General features: G+C 38.3%; 1 protein-coding gene across 1 annotated transcript; it reads left to right on the top strand.

Annotated features, from left to right (window-relative positions):
- Positions 1–1,359: 1,359 nt before the first annotated feature.
- Positions 1,360–12,398, top strand: kazald3 (Kazal-type serine peptidase inhibitor domain 3). The gene is made up of 4 exons (XM_033996606.3): positions 1,360–2,225; positions 5,982–6,142; positions 9,862–10,009; positions 10,691–12,398. The coding sequence occupies exons 1-4, from the start codon at positions 1,766–1,768 to the stop codon at positions 10,768–10,770; spliced, it is 849 nt and encodes a 282-aa protein (XP_033852497.3). The 5' UTR covers positions 1,360–1,765; the 3' UTR covers positions 10,771–12,398.
- Positions 12,399–21,349: the final 8,951 nt, after the last annotated feature.

Raw genomic sequence — 21,349 nt, 5'->3', positions numbered from 1 at the left:
GAGCTGTGTATTTTAAGCCCAGTATTGCCCTTACACACAGAGCAGGCCTCACAACAATGGATCTGTTGAATGCCAAATGCTGTGTTAACAGCATAGCATAAATGAAACGACGTGCATGGTACATTCTAGACACATCTATAGTTCTTGGAGCAGGCATTTTATACATGTGACTCATGGAGCGCCAGATGAGTCACATTATTATTATTATTATTATTATTATTATTATTATTATTATTATTATTATTATTATTATTTATTAGCAGACGCAGTTATCCAGGGCGACTTACAATTGTTACAAGATATCACATTATTTTTTACATACAATTACCCATTTATACAGTTGGGTTTTTACTGGAACAATCTATGTAAAGTACCTTGCTCAAGGGTACAGCAGCAGTGTCCCCCACCTGGGATTGAACCCACGACCCTCCGGTCAAGAGTCCAGAGCCCCTATTATTTGTTTATTTAGCAGACTTACAGAGACTAGGGTGTGTGAACTATGCATCAGCTGCAGAGTCACTTACAATTATTTTATATATAGTCTAAAATGTGTTAAATGGTCATTAAAACTAAAAGGACATTATATAGTGTGCTTTCATCTATTGTGTTATAAGTAGCTATAGAAGTGTGAGTGAAGTTTTGTAAGATAATTCTATCTTCCACGACCCTTCCCGTCCTATTAACTCCATTCCATTTGCTGCCAGAGTCACTATTTACACTGGGTAATATTTAAGGGATTAAACTGTATTCAATTAATTGATCCCACTTGAGACCACAGTGTTCAATTCCTGAACTACTACTGCCACCTCGTGGCGCAATGCTGTAAGGGAAATACACTGCGCACGTTTACAGATGTAAAATCTGTTGTTATTATCAACCCCCCCCCCCCCCCCCCCCCCGTAAATTAAAATCTGTATATAGCCTACCCTCGTGCATTGATTTGATTTACAAATATGCAAAATATAATAATAATAATAATAATAATAATAATAATAATAATAATAATAATAATAATAATAATGTAGCCGTCTAAAACTATACTGAATAAATACTGGTATGAACGCTATAATAATAATAAATATATTTTCGCAATAAACTATACACTTAATGATTTTACAATTTACTTTTATTACACCTCTACTAACCATCTGTTTCACTTCTTGAATTACTGGTTAGTGTTTGTTTGTTGCTTGGCCATTTCGCATTCTCTTAAAAGTGAAAGATGTTTGTCAAGTCAAGAGATAAGCCTACAGAAAAAAAGAACAAATGTTTACAACTGACTACACAGACATGTGCATCACAGCTTTCTAAAACTCTCAGCAGTTGGGGGTAAATTATCTACACCGCCTTTACCTGGCCGCACCACAAGTTGTGAGACGGCTGAAACAGTTAAACGTGAGGCCCTACAGGCAAGCAAATGCTGAAGCCGCAGCTGGATACCAACGAGGGCTGTTCTCAATCATTTTGTCTATTAAAACATACCAGCATTTATCAACTCAAGATGCACTACCTGGGAAAGCGGCGGTTTCAAAGGACCTGAAGCCTGATCTGTGTGGGATTAGCTTCACTACTGTCTACAGCACGGTATGATTGGAAGACCCCTTCTGGCATTTCTCACATGCGCGTCTCTCTCAGTTTTCTAAAGTTACCTTGCTTTAGACAACAGCATGAAATGAAGCGAAGGAGAATACCTGGAGCAAGAAACGTCGGAGAATGAGCAGAGGAATTCATTCTGAAACATAGAGAGAGCAGGCTGTTGGCTACAATGGTTTATTGCAGACTGTTGTTTTTTCTGGTTTGTATCTGTCACGGAGACAGTTTCCCTAACCCCGGACAGGGCGATGGCTTTGCTGTAGTCGGTGCTGAACAAGATGATGCCACAGATTGCCACCCGTGTACCCTGGAGCTTTGCCCAGCAGCTGTAGACTGCAGGGCTGGGCTCGTATTGGACCGCTGTGGTTGTTGCATGGAGTGCGGTAATATCGAGGCTCAGCCGTGTGATTTGGACAGCACCAATAGTTTTTACGGCCTTTGCGGGGACAACCTCGAGTGCAGGATGGACATCTCGGTCCTGGAGCACGGGGAGGTGCCCGAGCCGCAGTGTGTGTGTGTATCTCAGGAGGCGGTGTGCGGGTCAGATGGCAGGACCTACGAGAACTTCTGTAAATTTAAAGAAGCGGCACTCGGGCAGACGAGCGTTGTACGCACCGGGCCATGTTTCACAGGTAAGCGGTACTGTTTAAATACATGTTATAGACACCACTGCAAACTAAATAATAATAATAATAATAATAATAATAATAATAATAATAATAATAATAATAATAATAATAATAATAATAATAATAATAATAATGCTGTACGGTCCAGTGGTTAAAGAAAAGGACTTGTAATCAGGAGGTCCCCGGTTCAAATCCCACCTCAGCCACTGACTCATTGTGTGACCCTGAGCAAGTCACTTAACCTCCTTGTGCTCCGTCTTTCGGGTGAGATGTAATTGTAAGTGACTCTGCAGCTGATGCATAGTTCACACACCCTAGTCTCTGCAAGTCGCCTTGGAGAAAGGCGTTCGCCAAATCAACATATAATAATAATTTAAACATTTGCAAAAAAAGTTGATGCATCTCATCCAAAGTGAAAAAAAAAACATTTATACAACAAAGACAACATCACTTATTTTCAACAGTCCTAGTGTCTAGATTGTTGTTGTTGTTGCAAAAAGCTCAATCAGTTATGTATGTATTTATTTTAGAAAAAAAAAAATGTAATAATTAATTAATGTTATTGTCAAGCATGATGGTATAGATTAGCATGTGCATTATTGTGTCACTGGACTGGAGTATTTCACAACTAAAAACATATGTGCTTAAGTTTTGCCCAGATTTGAATTAGTGTCACTAATTGATTCCATCTGGCGTTGGAATCTCTAACAGGATGTGCAGGTATTTACTTCTGATTCAAAACACTCAGTCTCTGAATTCAATTGCAATTCAGGGGGTCCTGGAAGACAGCAACAATACACAGTCACACACCATCTGTTATGAAAAAGATGAACTATTCACTAAATGATAAAGAAAACATATATAATAAACCTTGGGGCAAGATTACATGTACTGCAAACAAATCCAATCCAATTCCCCTTCATACTGTTGGATGCTTGTACATATCTTTCTCAAGGGAGCCTGTGTTTGAATCAAAATGTTGGAGGTATTTATAGGTTTTTGACGGCATGACAACTGCTTGTTATTGTTTATATTCAAATCCATGATTTATTCATACATGATGTAATGGTGTTCTATATATTGCGACATCATTTTTACTTATATCTTTAAGTCTGTATTAATTCTAATTAACATTACTTTATATAAACTTATATTTATATTATCATGCAATGCTGGCTCTGAGGATCAGCCTTGATTTGGCCTCCCCAGCGCATCAGCACGCACAACTTTTGAATGAATTTTGTTTTTTTATTTATTTAAATGTTATATATTTATTGAAGTTAATTAGTTCATTGTTTTCTGCTGGCATAATCGTGTTCAGTCTATTTATCCATTTACTTTCTTTTATTCTTCTGTATGTCACATTGTCTAATTTGTTCTAATACTACATACTTTACATCATTTATGTCATGTCCTTGACTGGTGAAGTGCTGTACTATTGGTTCACTCATTTTTTTATTTCTAATTAATAAAAGGTGGTTCTGAATTCTTTCACAGGCTATTCCATACATATAAACAAATGGCAATTCCATTAATTAATTCAAGTTAATTCTCTATATAAGTAGGATGAATTACAGAAACTGTTTGGTATATTATCATAACTCCCCAAACTTGCTGGTAATTGCATTTCTTGTTGTTGTCATTTTTAATGCCTAACCAATCATTTTTTTCTTCTTCACAATTGTTTTAGAAGTTTCTGTGAAAAAATGTGCTCTTTTATTAAACATCATATAATCAAAGAAACTACAGAATGATATCGGAAAAGTCTACCAGAAGCCATAACAGTAGTACGGTATTTCATGTTAGATTTCGAAATGTCACATTCTTACATTTTCTGTTATGTATATGGAAAACTGCAAAGCAGTATGCCATTTAATATATTAACATTACTCAGCAGGTTTCATTCAGCTTTTATATAATTCTATAGGATGATGCAAAAATTTTGGCCATAGCTGTACATTTGCACATCAACTAAACATGTGGATAATTTGAGTAAAAAGAATTACCGTAGAAAGGAAATACTGCATCACCATTTACATAATCTAATGAGGTCCTTTCTGTATCCTACCATGGTTTTGAAAAACAACACCCACTACATAGTGCATAAGAGTCGGTCCCTAGTGTCACTTTGCAAAACACCTGCAAGGCTTTCATTTTAATGATGTAAACCGTTAAGACCATTAAAGTGGGGGCCCAATGTGTTCTGCAGTATACATCCGCTCAGCACTTACATAACACAGTCCAGGCAGGCAGACATTTCCTGTTGCTGACCAAAGTAATAAAACAAACCTCAGTCTGTGTCAGGTTATACGCTGCAGCTCTGCAATGCTGCTTGGTCATTTCCTGCGAGCTTACCACTGCCTGTGTCCAGCAAGGGCCCTTTTCTCATGTGTCTGATGTATCTTATCAGAACTGATCCAGACTGAATCATTACAGCGTCCACGGGGGACTGCAGCTTGGATTACAGGAACGATAGGTATTATATAAAATGATAATACGTACGTTTCATATTTACTGTATGAAACATGTCAGTGCGTACGCAGAATGTATGTTTTATTTTTAATGCATAACTTCAAAAACATTTTATCCAAAATGATAGGTATAACAGACAGACAAGGATCTTTTATGTGTTCTAACTTAAAACGACCACATCATACAATATGATGAATGGGTGAGTGTTTAGTGCATTCTATCATAGTTTAGCATACACTGAGAAATCAGGCTTTGTCGTTTTACCAGTTTGTTTGAATTACCTAAGGTAGTTTTAGCAGCAGATATACTTTCTCTTTACTTTAAGCTTTCTGGACACTGAACTGTAACAATGTAACAATTTTTATTATTTGTTTATTTAGCAGACGCCTTTATCCAAGGCGACTTACAGAGACTAGGGTGGGTGAACTATGCATCAGCTGCAGAGTCACTTACAATTACGTCTCACCCGAAAGACGGAGCACAAGGATGTTAAGTGACTTGCTCAGGATCACACAATGAGTCAGTGGCTGAGGTGGGATTTGAACGGGAGACCTCCTGGTTACAAGCCCTTTTCTTTAACCACTGGACCACACAGCCTCCTACAATGATTCAGATGTGCCAGAATATATTTCTGGTGACCACAACAGATTTCATTTGAAATGTTTGGACATAAATAAACATTCAAAGGAGCTGGATAAAAACAATAGAAACAGCATTGATGATAGGATGTTATTCTGGAGGTATACATTCCTCAATGATTACCGCCTCTAGTTTCTTCAGGGACCATGTGGCTCACAGAATGGCACACAGTGGCGTTGATTCGGAAGCACCTACCATCCAAGCACATGCAATGCCTTTAGTGTGTCAAACATGGAAGTGCAATTTGTATGCATTACAGAATACCTGAATCTGTAATTATCTATGTCCGAAAAGTGTGTGCAGGATGCTGCAGGTGTTTCCAATTATGTGTATTGCTATCTGACTCAATCATATTGCTGGGAAACTTGCTGGCTTATTTAAAACAGTGATTATCAAGTCAATTAAGCTTAGTGCAATCTGCAGATCATTAATCTTCCTTCCAAGCATATGGTGGGGTCAGTTTAAGGAAACTTGGTAGCTAGGCAACTTGGCAGAGATAACTAGGATCATTAGTACTGTCAATCCAGCCCCTTTCAGAAACATTGGAAAAAAAATGGGACATTTACTTTGAACTCAGTCCGGTGCGTAAGAAATTAACCAAACTGCTGTATTTTTTTCTTCTTTTCTTCCCAACTCCTGTTTCTAAAGTGCCCCGTATAGAGCATCCACCCCAGGACCATGTGAACGTGACAGGCAGTGACATCATCTTCCTGTGTGAAGTCTTTGCGTTTCCCATGGCCGTGATAGAATGGAGAAAGGATGGCGACGACAGCAGTCTCCCTGGCGATGATCCTCACATCTCTGTGCAGGTACACAAAAGTATCTTTGGAAGTATAAACAGATTTTCCGTATTCCATTGGTGCTTTCGATCCTTGTTCGCGAGGGGAGTTATGGGATCTCCATAGAAGTGCATTGTAAATTAGTTAAAAATCCATCTAAAAAGCAATTTTTTAAAATTCCACACAGCATGTTTTGTTGGTTGCACCTTGTTAAATATTGGTAAATATTGTATTACATTTCAAGTTATATTTGTATAATGTATAGTCGACCATCTTGTTGTTAGATATAAAATCTCTGGCCTAGACCATTATATATATAATGGGGCAGACAATACACATATCACGCTTTAGAGTTTTTACTGAGACTATCAGAATCCGGGGAGACAAGGAGATGCCTGTCAGTCTGTCTTGAACACGCCGGAACACTGGAATACACCGGAACATCGTTCCGATACTTTTTTCTATAGGCAGACCTTGTCTCTAGAATTAACTTAATAATCTTTACCAATTTGTTATGAAAATGTTTATATGGTGCCCGACCGGTCTAATTTCGGTGCCTTGCCACCACTGAAGCAATCTATTTTCCACGGGAAATCAAATTAGTATTTCCATCAAATAGGCACTAGGAACAAAAAAAATCAGTGTCTGTTTCCCTACATACCAGTTTTGATGGTACACTCCGTATGGGAGTCTCTGATACCAGTGTATATTTTAAATGTTTTTCAGAGTCATGAGTCACACACACTCAAAAAGATATTGAGGATCAGGAAAAATTGAAATATTGTATAAGAACATAAGAAAGTTTACAGATGAGAGGAGACCATTCGGCCCATCTTGCTCGTTTGGTTGTTAGTAGCTTATCGATCCCAGAATCTCATCAAGCAGCTTCTTGAAGGATCCCAGGGTATCAGCTTCAACAACATTACAGGGGAGTGGTTCCAGACCCTCACAATTCTCTATGTAAAAAGTGCCTTCTATTTTCTGTTCTGAATGCCCCTTTATTTGATCTCCACTTGTGACCCCTGGTCCTTGTTTCTTTTTTCAGGTCAGAAAAGTCCCTTGGCTCGACATTGTCAATACCTTTTAGAATTTTGAATGCTTGAATCAGATCGCCGCGTGAATAGATTCAATTCTTTAAACCTGTCTGCATATGACATGCCTTTTAAACCCGGAATAATTCTGGTCACTCTTCTTTGCAATCTTTCTAGAGCAGCAATATCCTTTTTGTAGCGAGGAGACCAGAGCTGAACAGAAAGTACATAAAATACAGGAAGGCTGAGATTAAAAAGAGTATATTCTAATATTAGTCCGTGGTGTCTTAGAACGCCTATGCTTAATTTATGCTTGTTGAAAGAAAAAGAGACGGCGAAGGACAGAAGTGAATTTTGTAAACGGGCATTGAGATGGGTTAATAATGATTGGGAAGATTATTGTAAGTTGTTTACAGATGGGTCAAAAAATACAGGTAATGGCAGGGATGCAGCAACTTATTATATAGCATTATTTGAGGTGGGAAAGCATGTTCGTATTACAGGTGATGTGTCAATTATGACAGCAGAACTGATAGGGATTATATTGGCATTGCAATGGATTGTAAATGTCAAGGTGAATAGAGCTGTCATCTTTTCAGATTCCTTATCGGGATTACAGGCGATTAAAAATGGAGGGGAGGGTGATAGAAGAGATTTAGGGCATTAAAGGAACACCTGTATAGAACTGGAGCGCATGAGAATGGGTTACGAATGGAATGTAGTGTAAAGGAAACAGTGGAGCATCTGATGGTTGAATCTGTTTGATCTAGGAAGGTGAGAGAAGATATGTGGAAAGAATTAAGGGATTGCAATATTTGCAATATTTATTTTTTTAAATGGGTGATGGAAGAAAAATAGAAAAATGGTATTATTGGATGTATTGCAAAATATATTGGGAAAACTGGAAGATTCAAGAATATTTATCAGACAGAGATTTTAAAAGGTTAAGTGTCCACAGCAGTTTTAACAGCCGAATCTGAACAGTAGGTGGCGACAATAAGTTTAGACAGAAACTTGGTGGCCATTAACACCACAGAAGAGTCGTCACACACACCTCTACTCTACAGCAATTGTAATATATATCGGTCAGTGCGGAGACCCGGGGTCTGGCACGAACGACTGCCCTTGCTTTTAAGATTTAATATATATTACAAAAGCGTAAATAAGTGCTACATATTTATTTAAAATATTTTAAAAAAAAAAACACTGGTAAGTAATGTTATAAACTATTTATGTATGTGCTTTGCTTGTTTTTTTTTCTCACAATTTACAGTACCACAACCGCTGTTTTTTTATCTGATCAAATGCGACAGGTCCAGGAACAAAAAAAAGATATTCACAATGTAGTGTAAAATTAATTTGACCAGAACTGTCGGCAGATAAATTCAAAACAGGTTGTCTTTAAAAATAAATTAAAAAACATCTGTACTGATACCGTTTTTAAATTGGACACGAATAACAAATAACCCGAGCGTGTGTGTGATTCGTAATTGTATTGAATGCAGAGCTCCAGAAAGACGTGGGGAGGACTTGATACACTATGCAGGGCATCGTGGTGATTGAAGTTCTGCGATGGCGATCACCTCATAATCAAAAAGAATAGAAAGAAAACATGCATGATAAAAATAGCCAAAACAAACCAAACCACCAAGACAACATTTACCCGCTAGATGCTTTCAAAACAAACCAAATTTGGCTGGAAAAACGCTAATCTGGCAGCACTGATCAAGAGTTAAGGCCCTGTCCACCCTACATAACCAATCTCGAACCATAAACAATAACGTTCTAATTAATCCAGCACAAAGCATCCACACTAAAGTACCGATTTATGTTTAGTCTGGTTTAATGCGTCCACACACCATTAGAATAGTTCAGTTACAATTCCCAGCAGCGCAACGAACCGTGGAAATGAATCATTTCCACGGTTCGTTGCGCTGCTGGGAATTAATACGATAGTATCCCACCATGCACTGTATTGTATTTTAAAATAATGTGTTATGCCCCATATTGCTAAAAATAAAAATAAAACAAGTATTTTGGAAAAAGTTAATGCAAACACACAAGTAGGGCTTGATGTCTTCCGGTTTTATTTTTAATCAGGTCACGTCCCTTTAAACAAATTGAGCTGATGCTGTTTCATAATTAAACTCAGAAAAATCTGTAAATTACAAAACAATCTTTGTTTTTACCTTCATATCTTGCCTGAACCTAATTCTGGTCCTCATAATTGCAGTCGCCTAATTTAACGTTGTGCTTTTGTTATTTTCCCCACTAGTATAACAGAGATGTCCTGACAGATTTTTTTACATTTTTTTAAGCATCAAAATTAATACCCAGTGCAGAGTGTACACTAATAGCAAGTCCTTCAGGTGCCTGCTTTCGCCAAACATATCACAAAGCATTGTGGTATATTGGAGGATACACAAAAAATGTAGTTTGGTATTACAGCGTCCACATTTATAAACCACACTACCTCCTGCGATCTAATTTAGAACCGGACTCGAGACTAGCCCTTGAGGTGGTCTTGAGTCCAGTTCTCAAGTACGGTATTCAACGCTGCGCAGTGTGGACAGTTGTGAAAAGGCTGTTGTAGCAATGAGAGATAATAATATGTTGTTTTGAAGGTTTGATTTTTAGTCCAGTAAGACAAACAGGAATTTCACGTTGAATTCAAACTCTTGTGGTTGGTTAAAAAAAAAAAAAAACTTTTGTTTCTAGTCCAGGGGCGGTCCCATGAAGTACGAGCTGTCAAGCTGGCTGCAGATCGAAAGAGTTACAAAAGAAGACGCGGGCACTTACCGTTGTGTTGCGCGTAACAGACTGGGCTGGATAACAGCCTCGGCTGTGCTGGCAGTCCTTGAGGAAGGTAAAAGTTTTTTTTTTGCTTCTCGGAGCTTAAACAGGATCAATCAATTCAAACTTTTCTTTATCCAGATGAGTCACTTAAGAACAAATTCTCAGTTACAATGACGACCTGGCAAGAGGCTCACACCACCACAGCAAACAACGTAAAACACAATACATAAGTAAATGAGTAAAAAAAAAAAAACACGTAATCAATCATAAAACAGGCTCAGATGTCAGTCAGCAATGAGTCGACCCTATGGCTGAAAGCAATCTCAGAAAATCACCGTTCTAATTTAAATTTGTTTTGAAACTCATTCTAGTCATTGGCTGCTGCAGATTGATATGCATGACGAATGATGGCTGTTTAATTCACAGTGGCCAGAAAGTTTCAAGGTGGGAGAAGGCGTTGGTGCGTGAAGCTAAAACGTCCTTAGATCATGTAAACAAACTGGTAAACCAACAAGTTTTTGATTACGCAAAGTGCACAGAAGGTTACACCGTGGAAGAATCTAGGAAACATTTGCCCATGATTGTTGGACACTTTAAATGATAAAAAGAGGCAGTTTTAGCAATGTCTTAAACCAGGTGTGGTGTATATCAGCTGACTGTATTTCACAAGCACTCCCAAACAGATCATGGGATTATTGTACAGTATTTAAGTGAAGAACTTGCTCTAATTTTCTGTTTTTTTTTGTTCCAGATGTTGCATCTTCTATTTCATCTGCAAATACAACAGAAGCGGTCATCTCTGATCACACAGAAGATTACTATGATTATTAGTATATTAATGAAGAGTGACATACAGCTACAAACCATTCCTCATTTTAACTTCAATCATATATATATATATGTATATAAACCCACAACATTTTTCAATAAGAAACACTGAGATCATAAACATCATAAAAGGTAAAGGGACAGGAAAAAGATTAGAAAATGTATCTGAAGCTACTTATTCTTTAAAACAGTGCTCTTTGTATGCCAAGGCTATAGAAATCTAACAATACATACAAGTCTATTTGGTGTACTGCTGTCTGTAACATCTCATATGTACAACGCCAGTAAGGACACCATTTGAATGATTAGAACAGCGGTGCTATTTAGATCACCCATTGTTTAGATCAGTTGAATACATCCCAATATATTTTGTGGAGGAAATAATGTTGGGGTTTGGGATATTTGGAACCTACACCCCTATACTGAAAATACAGCTGAACCAAGTGTGCTTTTTTCACCTTTTTTGATATGTTGGATTTGACATCCAGTCATCTCGTCGACACAGGGAGAAATTTGGCAACCCGCTGACTTACAGTCAAGAGCACATGTTTTTAGTGTGCTCTGAAGTTTCTGAATGCTCGGAATGCTGTCAAAAGTAGAAAGAAGAAAAAAAATCTGCTTCCCATTAAGGGGACGGCAATTACTCATGACTTCAGCTGACAGAAATACATAATTTATGATCTGGAAGCTTTGTAACATGCGGACCATTCTCAACGCTTTTTAAAAATCTTTTTTTAACTTTTATTTTATTATTCAAGGTGCGCACTGATAAAAACAGACCACATTCTGTTTAAACTGCTTTGTGCATGAGGGCAGAGATTTATTTATACAGCCATTCACAGGATGACAGCTCACAATAAAAAACAAATGAAAAGAAAAGAAAAAGTAGGGGGCTTACAACTGCAAAGGTGCAGGGACATTTTCAAAAGACACAAAACTATTTTAACAAAGTAAAACTATCAAGGAATTATTGCTCAGAGCAATAATTTACCTGCTCATTACTAAAACGGTCCCTAGGGGTTGCAAAACAGAGAAAAAATACCATATTAACAAGCATGTCAGTAAAATACATCCCCGCCACAGCTGGAAATGAAAGATTAGAGCTATTAGTATGGTGAAAAGGTTGATGGCCATGATGTATATCAACAGCAAGTACAGAACAGCAAAAACTATATATATTACATATATCAACAGCAAAGTACAGAATAGCATAGACCAACATATCTATATGCACCATCATATATATCCATACAGATGCACAATGTAATGAATTGGCATTATTGAATTGAATAGAAAGACAAGAGCTGGACATGAACCACATATCATAGGGTTAAAAGACAGGTCTTACCAGAGAAAGCTCTGTAGTCAAAAGGCAAGTCTTATGTTGATATCAGTATTAATTGATCAGCTGATAGGAAGAGATTTATTACAACAGACAGAGACACACCTCCACATGTACACCCAATTCCGAAAACATACTACACAGTGTTTTAACAACTGGATAGGTTGTTTTTTTTTCTCTAGATTTATGGAAAAATGTAAAGTGAGACATAAGGATGGAGAACCATTTAATGTTTGGCGAGCATTATAACTCAAATGCTGAGCAAATGCTTTTTTCGTGCTCCGGATGCCTATTCATTTTGGGCATGATAGTTCTAGGTGTAAGGTAGGTGGCGCTGTGGTCCTGTTGTAACTGTAAGCAGTGTGCTCTCTCACAACATAGAAGCGTGTCTATTGTTGTGACTTTGAAGAATCAGAGGAAACAGGAACCCAGAAGTTTTCTAGTGTTAAAGATGTCTAGTAGCTCATATAATCCCATCTGCGTTGGGCACAATTGTGTAATTGTTATTCTTTTCATTTACAGACTGATTTTGTAAAGCGTCGTACAATTAAAGTTATTGTAGCTGACTAACTAATTCCATACATTTTCCACGCCATGCACATCCATTCACTGAATAGGGCTCAGATGTGAGTTTTGGAAGTTTTTTTTTGTTTTAGCAATCATTTTAAAACATGCTGTCTGGTATTATTCTAGGTTAAACAAATCCATGTTTGAAGTTCTTGCTTTGAAAACAGCTTACACACTTCCTGGTCATTTCATCTGGAGAGTAATCGTGTCCCCTCCCCTTTCCTGCCAGTAACCAATCAGCTGCTTTCCCTAATGACTGCCATGCTTTGCAGCCAGTAAGATCCTTTGACGTCAGACACAGCTCAGGTGAAAAGACCAAGGAAGTGTACGACACAGAGGGATGTGAAATAATTGTGAAATCATTGTATTAGCTACAACCTCTTAAAGGAATAAGTAGTGGGGTTCTGAAAAATCTAGCATTACACGCCCCTACTTGTTGCTACAACTTTAAATACCTGTCATTTCTTGTTAACATCCAGACAACTTTTTACACTTAGAACTTTAAAGTCTGTTTCAAAGCGCTTTTCAAAATGTCCATTCTAGTGCTCAGATAGCATCAGGATTATTGCCCACATTGTCAAACAGGTAACACAGCAGTAACGATCCATGATGTGGTACGGAACAGAAAAGCCAGAGCACCTGTCCTGTTTTTTTTAAATCCCTCTTCCTTTAGCGGACAGTGTAGGTGTTTTACCTTTGTGTAAGATGCTTCACAAAGTCTTACGTTAATTGTGTTTCAGTAGAGTAGTTTTTATTCAAGCAGAAGTCTTCATGGTATTACAGCACATTTAGCATAGCATGCTGGGTAAACTGCATGGTACAGAGAATTACAAAGGAGTCCCCTTTTCATTTGATATGTATAGTCACTAGCACACAGCCTACACCCCAGGCTCCTCCAATGGTTACATACTTATCAACATAGGGGCGCATATAGAAAAGACAAACTTATACTTTAATAACCCTACAGACTACACGTTAGTCTTTGCTCTGATCTGATAACATGGGATGCACTCAACAGAATGTTCAAGAACACCCTGCTGTGCAAGCAGAAAAACACAACCCAAGCACCTCCGGCCCCGAGCAAACTAAACGTAAGAAATAATTTAAACTGAATGGAATCTTACCCAATATACCAATTTCACTTATAGTCAGATCCCAAACCTTGATCTCAAGCACTTGAGCTGACATTTTGAAAAGAACTTTGAAGCAGGCACCCACTTCCCCTTTCCTAACCGTTACTTGCTACTCATGACTGCAATGACAGGGTAGTTGTGAAACAACGTGACCGCAATCGAAGCAAGACGTGGGAAAGACACTTGGAAGGTCCTACACTTGAATCAATTAGTCATTAAATACTAAATTAGGAAAGGGTCCAAGGTATTAAGTCGAATAAGTATTAAGTGCATGCAACTGTAGCTTATTGTCACTAAAAATATGTTAAATAAGGTTCATATTTTAAGGGTTTTAATGTCAACAGTATTTAGATCTGCCAGGGTTTAGATAAATTGTATAGAGACCCCATATATCAATGGTCTGACAACCCAGTTTTATAATAGCTAATGCAAAATAGCTGAATCTCTTTTTTTTTTAGTATTTGTGTGGTGTAAAGCCCAGATACACCACAGTGTGTGATAGAGATGGCAGCTGTTATCCATTGTTCCACAACCTCTTTACCTTTCATAGATTTGTGTATAGTATGTATCAATTGTGGTATACCACAGCTTTGTGTATAGTATGTATCAACTGTGTTACACTACCACTACTATGACAACTACTACTCCCTATAATAAATGCATACAGTAGGCACCAAAAGGTTAAGGTTTGGTTCAGAATGACTCTGGAATATCTGGCCATTATCTGTATGTGTGATATAACCAATTTCACTTCCCAGGTTCCCTCAAGTCACTGTGTGTCTGAATCTGTGATAAGTGCAGACAATGGAAACCAGATTGGAGGACTTGTTCCCAGAAAGCTAAGTGGGGAATTAAAACTACATTAAACCCAGCTGGGGCAAATAGTGCTAGTATAGAACATACTGTAGTTGTACTCGTTTTATAGGTAGTTATCTATAATGTAACACGTTGAAAATATTTAGATTAAAAAAGCAGTGGGCTAGTCAGATTTATATTGGGCAGGGCTGGCCCAAATCAGGCCTGGTTGTTAACCAAAGTACTCAAACAGCTGACCCTAGTTATCCCTTTAATTGGGTTGCGTTAACTGGGGGGGGGGGGGGCGGCGGCAATAACTTTTTCACACCTGAAGATTGCATGTTTGATTACCTTGCACACCAAACAAATGAAAGAAGCACCAAACTTTGGTGTCTTTTTTTCTCTCAGACTCCCTCTATATATACTACAACCCACAAAAAAATCTGACCAAATACAATGTGAAAAATGTGCAAAAATGCAGAAAATCAGACGGGGCAAATACTTTTTCACAGCACTGTATATAAAACCCTATGGGACACAACACCACTGTTTTGAAACGTCAATATCTAATATTTCCCTGAAAGTTAAAGATGAACTAGAATATAAATGTAACTTTGAATATGAATTTACATTAGCTGATCATGCAGTTTTGTTTGAATCTGCAACAAAACCCTCTTTGAACCCACATTTGTTTATTGCATCCATCATTGTTATTACTTTAATCTGCAGGGACAAATTTGAATTTACTCATCACCTGGGTATCTTTAGTGAACAATGTCTGTATTCTAGTGGGAACCCTACTGTCTCTCCTGGTAAGGGCATAGCCACAATGTTTGCAGGGCGAGTCTTACAGTCAGAGGAGCACACACAGGCTTATTATTATTATTATTATTATTATTATTATTATTATTATTATTATTATTATTATTAATAATTTAGTAGACAATTTTATCCAAAGCGACTTATAGAGACTAGGGGGTGAACTATCAACAACTCAGCAGAGTCATACAATAGTACCTCGATTTTACGTCTCTTCCTAAGGACAGAGCACAAGGACGTTAAGTGACTTGCTTAGGGTCACACACAGTCAGTCAGTGGCTTAGCCAGGATTTGAACCGGGAACCTCCTGGTAGCAAGCATTTTTCTTTAACCACTGGACCACCAAGCCACCAAGGTTTGTGTCCTGACTCTGCACATTTCCTGATCTTCTCTGATAATCTTGCAATCCAATTGAGCATTTTGAGATGAACTTGAACAACACATTCATCACCATGATCCTTTACTTACCACTGCACTAACTGGCAGATTAACATCCCTAGACACCTTTCAGCACGCACTTACCAAAAACTGTCCAAAATCGTTTTAATTCTTGGTCCCAGTAGAGATTGCTGAAGTGTTATAAATGTAATCTTAGCCTGTAGGTTTTAAATAGAAAAATAGGTTTACACAATCATACCATGATCGAAAAATACAGATGTATGCAGAGAACGTATGAATGTGAAAATGGGTTTTAATTGATAAAATAAAACTTTTGGTGTGCGGAAGTTTAATTAGCAAAATGAAATTGAATCAATTCATCACACATGCAAAGTAAGAGCTAATGAATCACATCATGATTTCTGCAGGTGTACTGCCACTGTGCTTAAAGGGCTGAAAATGTTAATGCAATTGGCAACTTAACATTTTCTAATGAGGTTAATTTTGGAGGGACTCCCAACAGGTTTGTAAATTAAGCCAATATTATGCTTGCAATGAGATCAGCAGCTGAGGTAACTGATTGGAAGAGTTTTCAAGATTCAGTAGGCTGAGTAAGTGCAGACAGTGCTGGCAACACACAAAGACTACTTGTTTAAAGAGTAAAATAAAAAAAGTAAAGTATGTTCATGCTGCAACTAAGATATTGCCTGTTCACTTTATTCAGATCTGTCTACCTGATTGGATTTGGCATCGCCCTGGTGTGGGGCATGCTCTCCTGATATATATTCGGTCCCTTGATTACTCTGAACGAATGCCACCCAACAATATCCAGCCCAACAATGCTGTGTATCCTGATGGCGATGGCTGTTTTCAAAATGGTATTGCACCCATCCTCTGCGCCATAATTGTGAATGATTTGAGGGGCAGACATCTTCCATGGCAACACAACCCCCCGGGCTTAATCCAATTGAGCATGTTTGGGAGGACCAAACGGCTGTCTTGTGAAATGGTGATGACTGAACGAATCCCTTGAGAAACCTTCCACATCACGTGAAGGCTGTGATCAGGGCAGACGGTGGCCCAACGTGTTATCAGTAGGTCCTACTCTAAGCGTCCAGGCAGTGTATGTATTTAACTGCTTGTATTTATTTATTTAAATTTCCTTTTCCATCAGCAGGTTTTTACTAGAAAACCATTTTTAACTCATAACTTTTCAGTGACATAGCTTCAGTGCCTGATACTGAAAAATAAATCAAAAGAAGGATATGTTTTTAAATACATAAGTATATTTGACTGGCCGGCTGTTATGAGTGGAGTTATCTTTCCTATTCTACTTGAGCGCTCTGAAGTTTGAAGTGGAGTTATTTCTCCCAGACCAGTAGACAGGTCTGTATTGTTGAAAGATTTAAATAATCTGTTTGCCTTCTGCACATCTGACATGTAGCTTTGTTCTAACTTCAGAGTTCAGCCCAGATCTTTGACAACTGCGCTATTTCACATCTAAACATACAAGTCACTTATTTCTCCCCTAATTTGTTCCGGTAATTTATCAGGCTTGTTAGGTGTCAATCTCTCTTTTCCTCTGCCAGACATTTGTGAATCAAATTTCGTGACCTCATGAGCTAAACTTTCACGCTGTTTGGTCTGCTGATTTGGATTTTCTCTTCCTTCCCACCCCCCCCCTACCCCCTTTGCTTTAATATCCACTGGGCACCATTTTGTCTGAGTGAGTCCTGGAATCAAACTGCAGGAAATACAGCCAAACACTTCTACTGTCACTTCAAAGCGACTGAGTTTAAATCTCGACAGTGAAGGAATGGACTAAATCAGTTTACTAATAACCTGGCAAAATAAGTGTCGGGGCAGAGTCTTGCAGGGGGACAGGGGGTTAGTGATAACAACCAGGTGTATGAGATGAGATGACTGAAGCAGAAAACTAGATACAAAGTGAATCTAAGCAAGAAGAAGTACATTAGTTAACTGGTGTTTTTTTTCTTATCCTTTCAGAAAATAATTAAAGGCTTGCTTGAGTAAATGCTTTGATACCCCAAGACATTTTGGAACACTAAGTTTATAAAGAAATATGCAATGTACAGAACAAAAAAAAATGCAATTAATATTGCACATCAAAGCAAAATGGCATAACCTATTCTTTTAGCGCCGCGAGAGTTGACCGAAATGTCAGGCAGCTACGCTTCGGATGAAATTAAATGAGAACCCGAGAGCTTGTTCTGCTCCGAGCATCATGTTTATTAATAGCCGAAGACAACAGCATTCTGGCGATGCTCCACTGCTGATATATAGGGGATAGCTCAGAACCTGTGGATAATTCACAAAGACTGGTAACAGACAGTACCCTTCCCGTTTTATGATGTTTTGCATTCTAAAGTGGTTTTTATTGTAATTCTCTGGTAAGTCTGTGTTAAGGTGCTCTCATCTGAGTTCAGGAGCTGCTCTTCAGTTCTAGTTGCCCATGATAGACAAACATTATATCAGCCAAAGTCTTAAGTAAGAGCCATCTAGTATCCTGGCACACTAGATCAAGTTTCCTTTAGTTTTTCTGGTGTGCACGAGAGAAAGCTGGCGCTTACTAATACACTTTGGCTGCCACTTTGTCTGGCAAGCAATTAGAACTGAAGAGCAGCTAATTGTACAGGTAGTGGACAAAAAAATGGAAACACCTGGGTAAATGAGGGACACCAAGTATATTGAAAGCAAGGGCTTCCACACAGGTCTGGCTCATGCGTTAATTAAGCAGATAACATCCCAGCATGCTTAGGGTCATGTATAAAAATGCTGGACAGGCCTGGTTGCCTATAATTATGGCTAGCATGGCTGCAAGAGGAGACCTCAGTGACTTTGAAAGAGGGGTGATTGTTGGGGCGCATTTGACAGGAGCTTCAGTGACCAAGACAGCTCAACTTGCTGATGTTTCATGAGCAATGGTGTCTAAGATGATGTTGGCATGGAACTCTGAGGGAAAGACATCATCAGCAATGGGCAACAGTGGGCGGAAGCGCATACTCCAGGATCATGATATCCGTTTATTAGTGCAAGGCAAAACAGGCAAGCAACTGCAGATCAATTGACTGCAAATTTGAACCTGGGGCGCGAGCAGCCAGTTTCATTAAAAACGGTGCGCCAAGAACTCCACAGAGCGGGATACCTAGTGGCCCAACGCCCTATTAAGTGACCTTACATTGGTGGTTCCATTTTTTTGTCCACTACCTGTATCTTAACACAGGCTTACCAAAAAATGAAAAAACACAATATTGTGCATTAAGATTAGCTGGAGTGTTAAACATAATATAAAAGAAGAACAGTATAGAGTTCTGTGTAAGATGGAAGCTCAATTTGACCCCACTCAAGGTCCAAGCAGTCAGAAAGCCACTCGCGGACAGCTGCTCTTCACTGTTGTGCGTTGGATATCAGCTTGTATTGGACATCACCCTCCTTGATATTCTATATGTAATAATACTAATAATAATAATAATAATAATAATAATAATAATAATAATAATAATAATAATAATAATAATGAATTTAAGCTGCAGTCAGTACACTTCAAAATATATGAAACCCACATTTTGGCTTGCTCAAATATATTAACCCTATTGCGAATCTTATGACAAACCATGGGAAACTGAAATATGAAAAAAAGATATTTGGGGCTCCAAATACCAAGTACGAGTGTTTGTTATGTAGGGGATGTTCAGAAAGATAATATTTTCCGTGTGTTACATTTTTTTGGGAGTCACCACAGACTGTTTTATACACTTTAAAAGACTGAAACAGGACCGGCTTCAATACTTATGAGTACAATGTGGGTGTGTCTGTAACAGGGCCGAGCAAGTCACGAAGCAGGAAGGCAGAGACTCTCAAAACAAAATGGCAAGTTTTACCAGATTTAGTTTAATTTTTAAGTCCAGGCCAGAAAAACAAACAAAATAAAACACTTAAAAAAAAGAAAACTGTTGACACACCCGGCAGATCTGCCACAGACCACTACATGTATCAAGCAAAAAGCTTTACACATTAGGTACATTGTAGTTAAGCATAATAATATTGTAATGATATGTAAGCACACATACACAGTAAATTAGAGACACTTAATGTAAAGGGTCACCAATGGAGTTTATGGTTATACAGTATGTTCAGCAGTTGCAGGTGTAAATGTTGTGTGATTCTGACCCTGTCACTGAGTAGACATTGCTAAGAGCTCCTAAAAGGAATGTTTTCTAACCAACTCCTAGCAAAGCCAGTATGGGCAGCGATAGTTCCAGGAAGTTGTTTAACTTGAGATAACCTTTATCAGTGAAAAAGGAAATGTGTCTCTTAGAAACAGACAGTGTTGGTTTCCCACAAGACTGTGAAACAAAAGACATTTAAGAAGTGGACAGACTTGTTTGTAATGGAGTTCTTTCCAAATACCTTTTGAAAACGAAGTGTCCTGTTTTGAAGGAAACGCAAAGCACAGAACTAAAGCAGTATGAAACTACCACTAGACAACCTAGTTGCAGGAAGATCCAGTCTTGTGCATTACTGGCTGTTCTGTATGAGGCACTACTGTAACAGATTCTGACCCCTTAGTGGAGAGATGAGGGTACAATCCCACTAACTGCTTTTGCAAACAAGTGTTTTGTGCAGTGGTTAGGGTGCTTGCTTGGGGAGTGCATGGACCCCAGATCTCTCACAGCCTCTGTCCAGTTAAATAAGCAGTTTCTTGCTAGTTTTACACTAATGAAATAACTATTTTCCCCTCAAATGCAATTTATTTAATGATATAACCAGTGGCAGATTTTATTACTGAGTTTATTTGTCACTAAGCTCATTTCACTGTATTCTGTCTTGTATGTAGTAATATTGATAAGTAGGTTTATAAATATTCCCAAGGGGAAAACACCAGCTGGGTTAGTATAGAGTTTGAAAGTGGCAGTGTTCATCTCCACCACTGTTTAGATCATAAAAATAGATACCATCCTTAAAAAAAACATTCCATGATGTTTTACCTCCTGTGCAAGAAAGATGGCAGAACCTGTTGACGTTGTTGACAGTGCACTTTGTTTTTATATTATAAGGACTCAATATCTCTTTTCCTTGGTGCTGCATCAGTTAGAAATGTGATCTTTCAATGGCCTCTTCAAGTTCTGATGTTGCTATGGCCACACTTCATTTAATTTATTTATGTATTTATTTATTTAACCAGGAGATTTACCCATCGAGACGGAGGCCTCCTTTACAAGGGGGTCCTGGAAAACAATACAAGGACAATAGCAAAGTACAAACAAGGAGGCTGTGTGGTCCAGTGGTTAAAGAAACGGGCTTGTAACCAGGAGGTCCCCGATTCAAATCCCACCTCAGCCACTGACTCATTGTGTGACCCTGAGCAAGTCACTTAACCTCCTTGTGCTCCGTCTTTTGGGTGAGACGTACTTGTAAGTGACTCTGCAGCTAATGCGTAGTTCACACACCCTAGTCTCTGTAAGTCACCTTGGATAAAGGCGTCTGCTAAATAAACTAATAATAATAATAATAATAATAATAATAA

Source organism: Acipenser ruthenus, chromosome 37 (genome assembly GCF_902713425.1).
Source record: "Acipenser ruthenus chromosome 37, fAciRut3.2 maternal haplotype, whole genome shotgun sequence".
Taxonomy (NCBI): Eukaryota; Metazoa; Chordata; class Actinopteri; order Acipenseriformes; family Acipenseridae; genus Acipenser; species Acipenser ruthenus.
The sequence above is the reverse complement of the archived record's forward strand: the minus strand, read 5'-3'. Positions and strand labels throughout refer to the sequence as shown.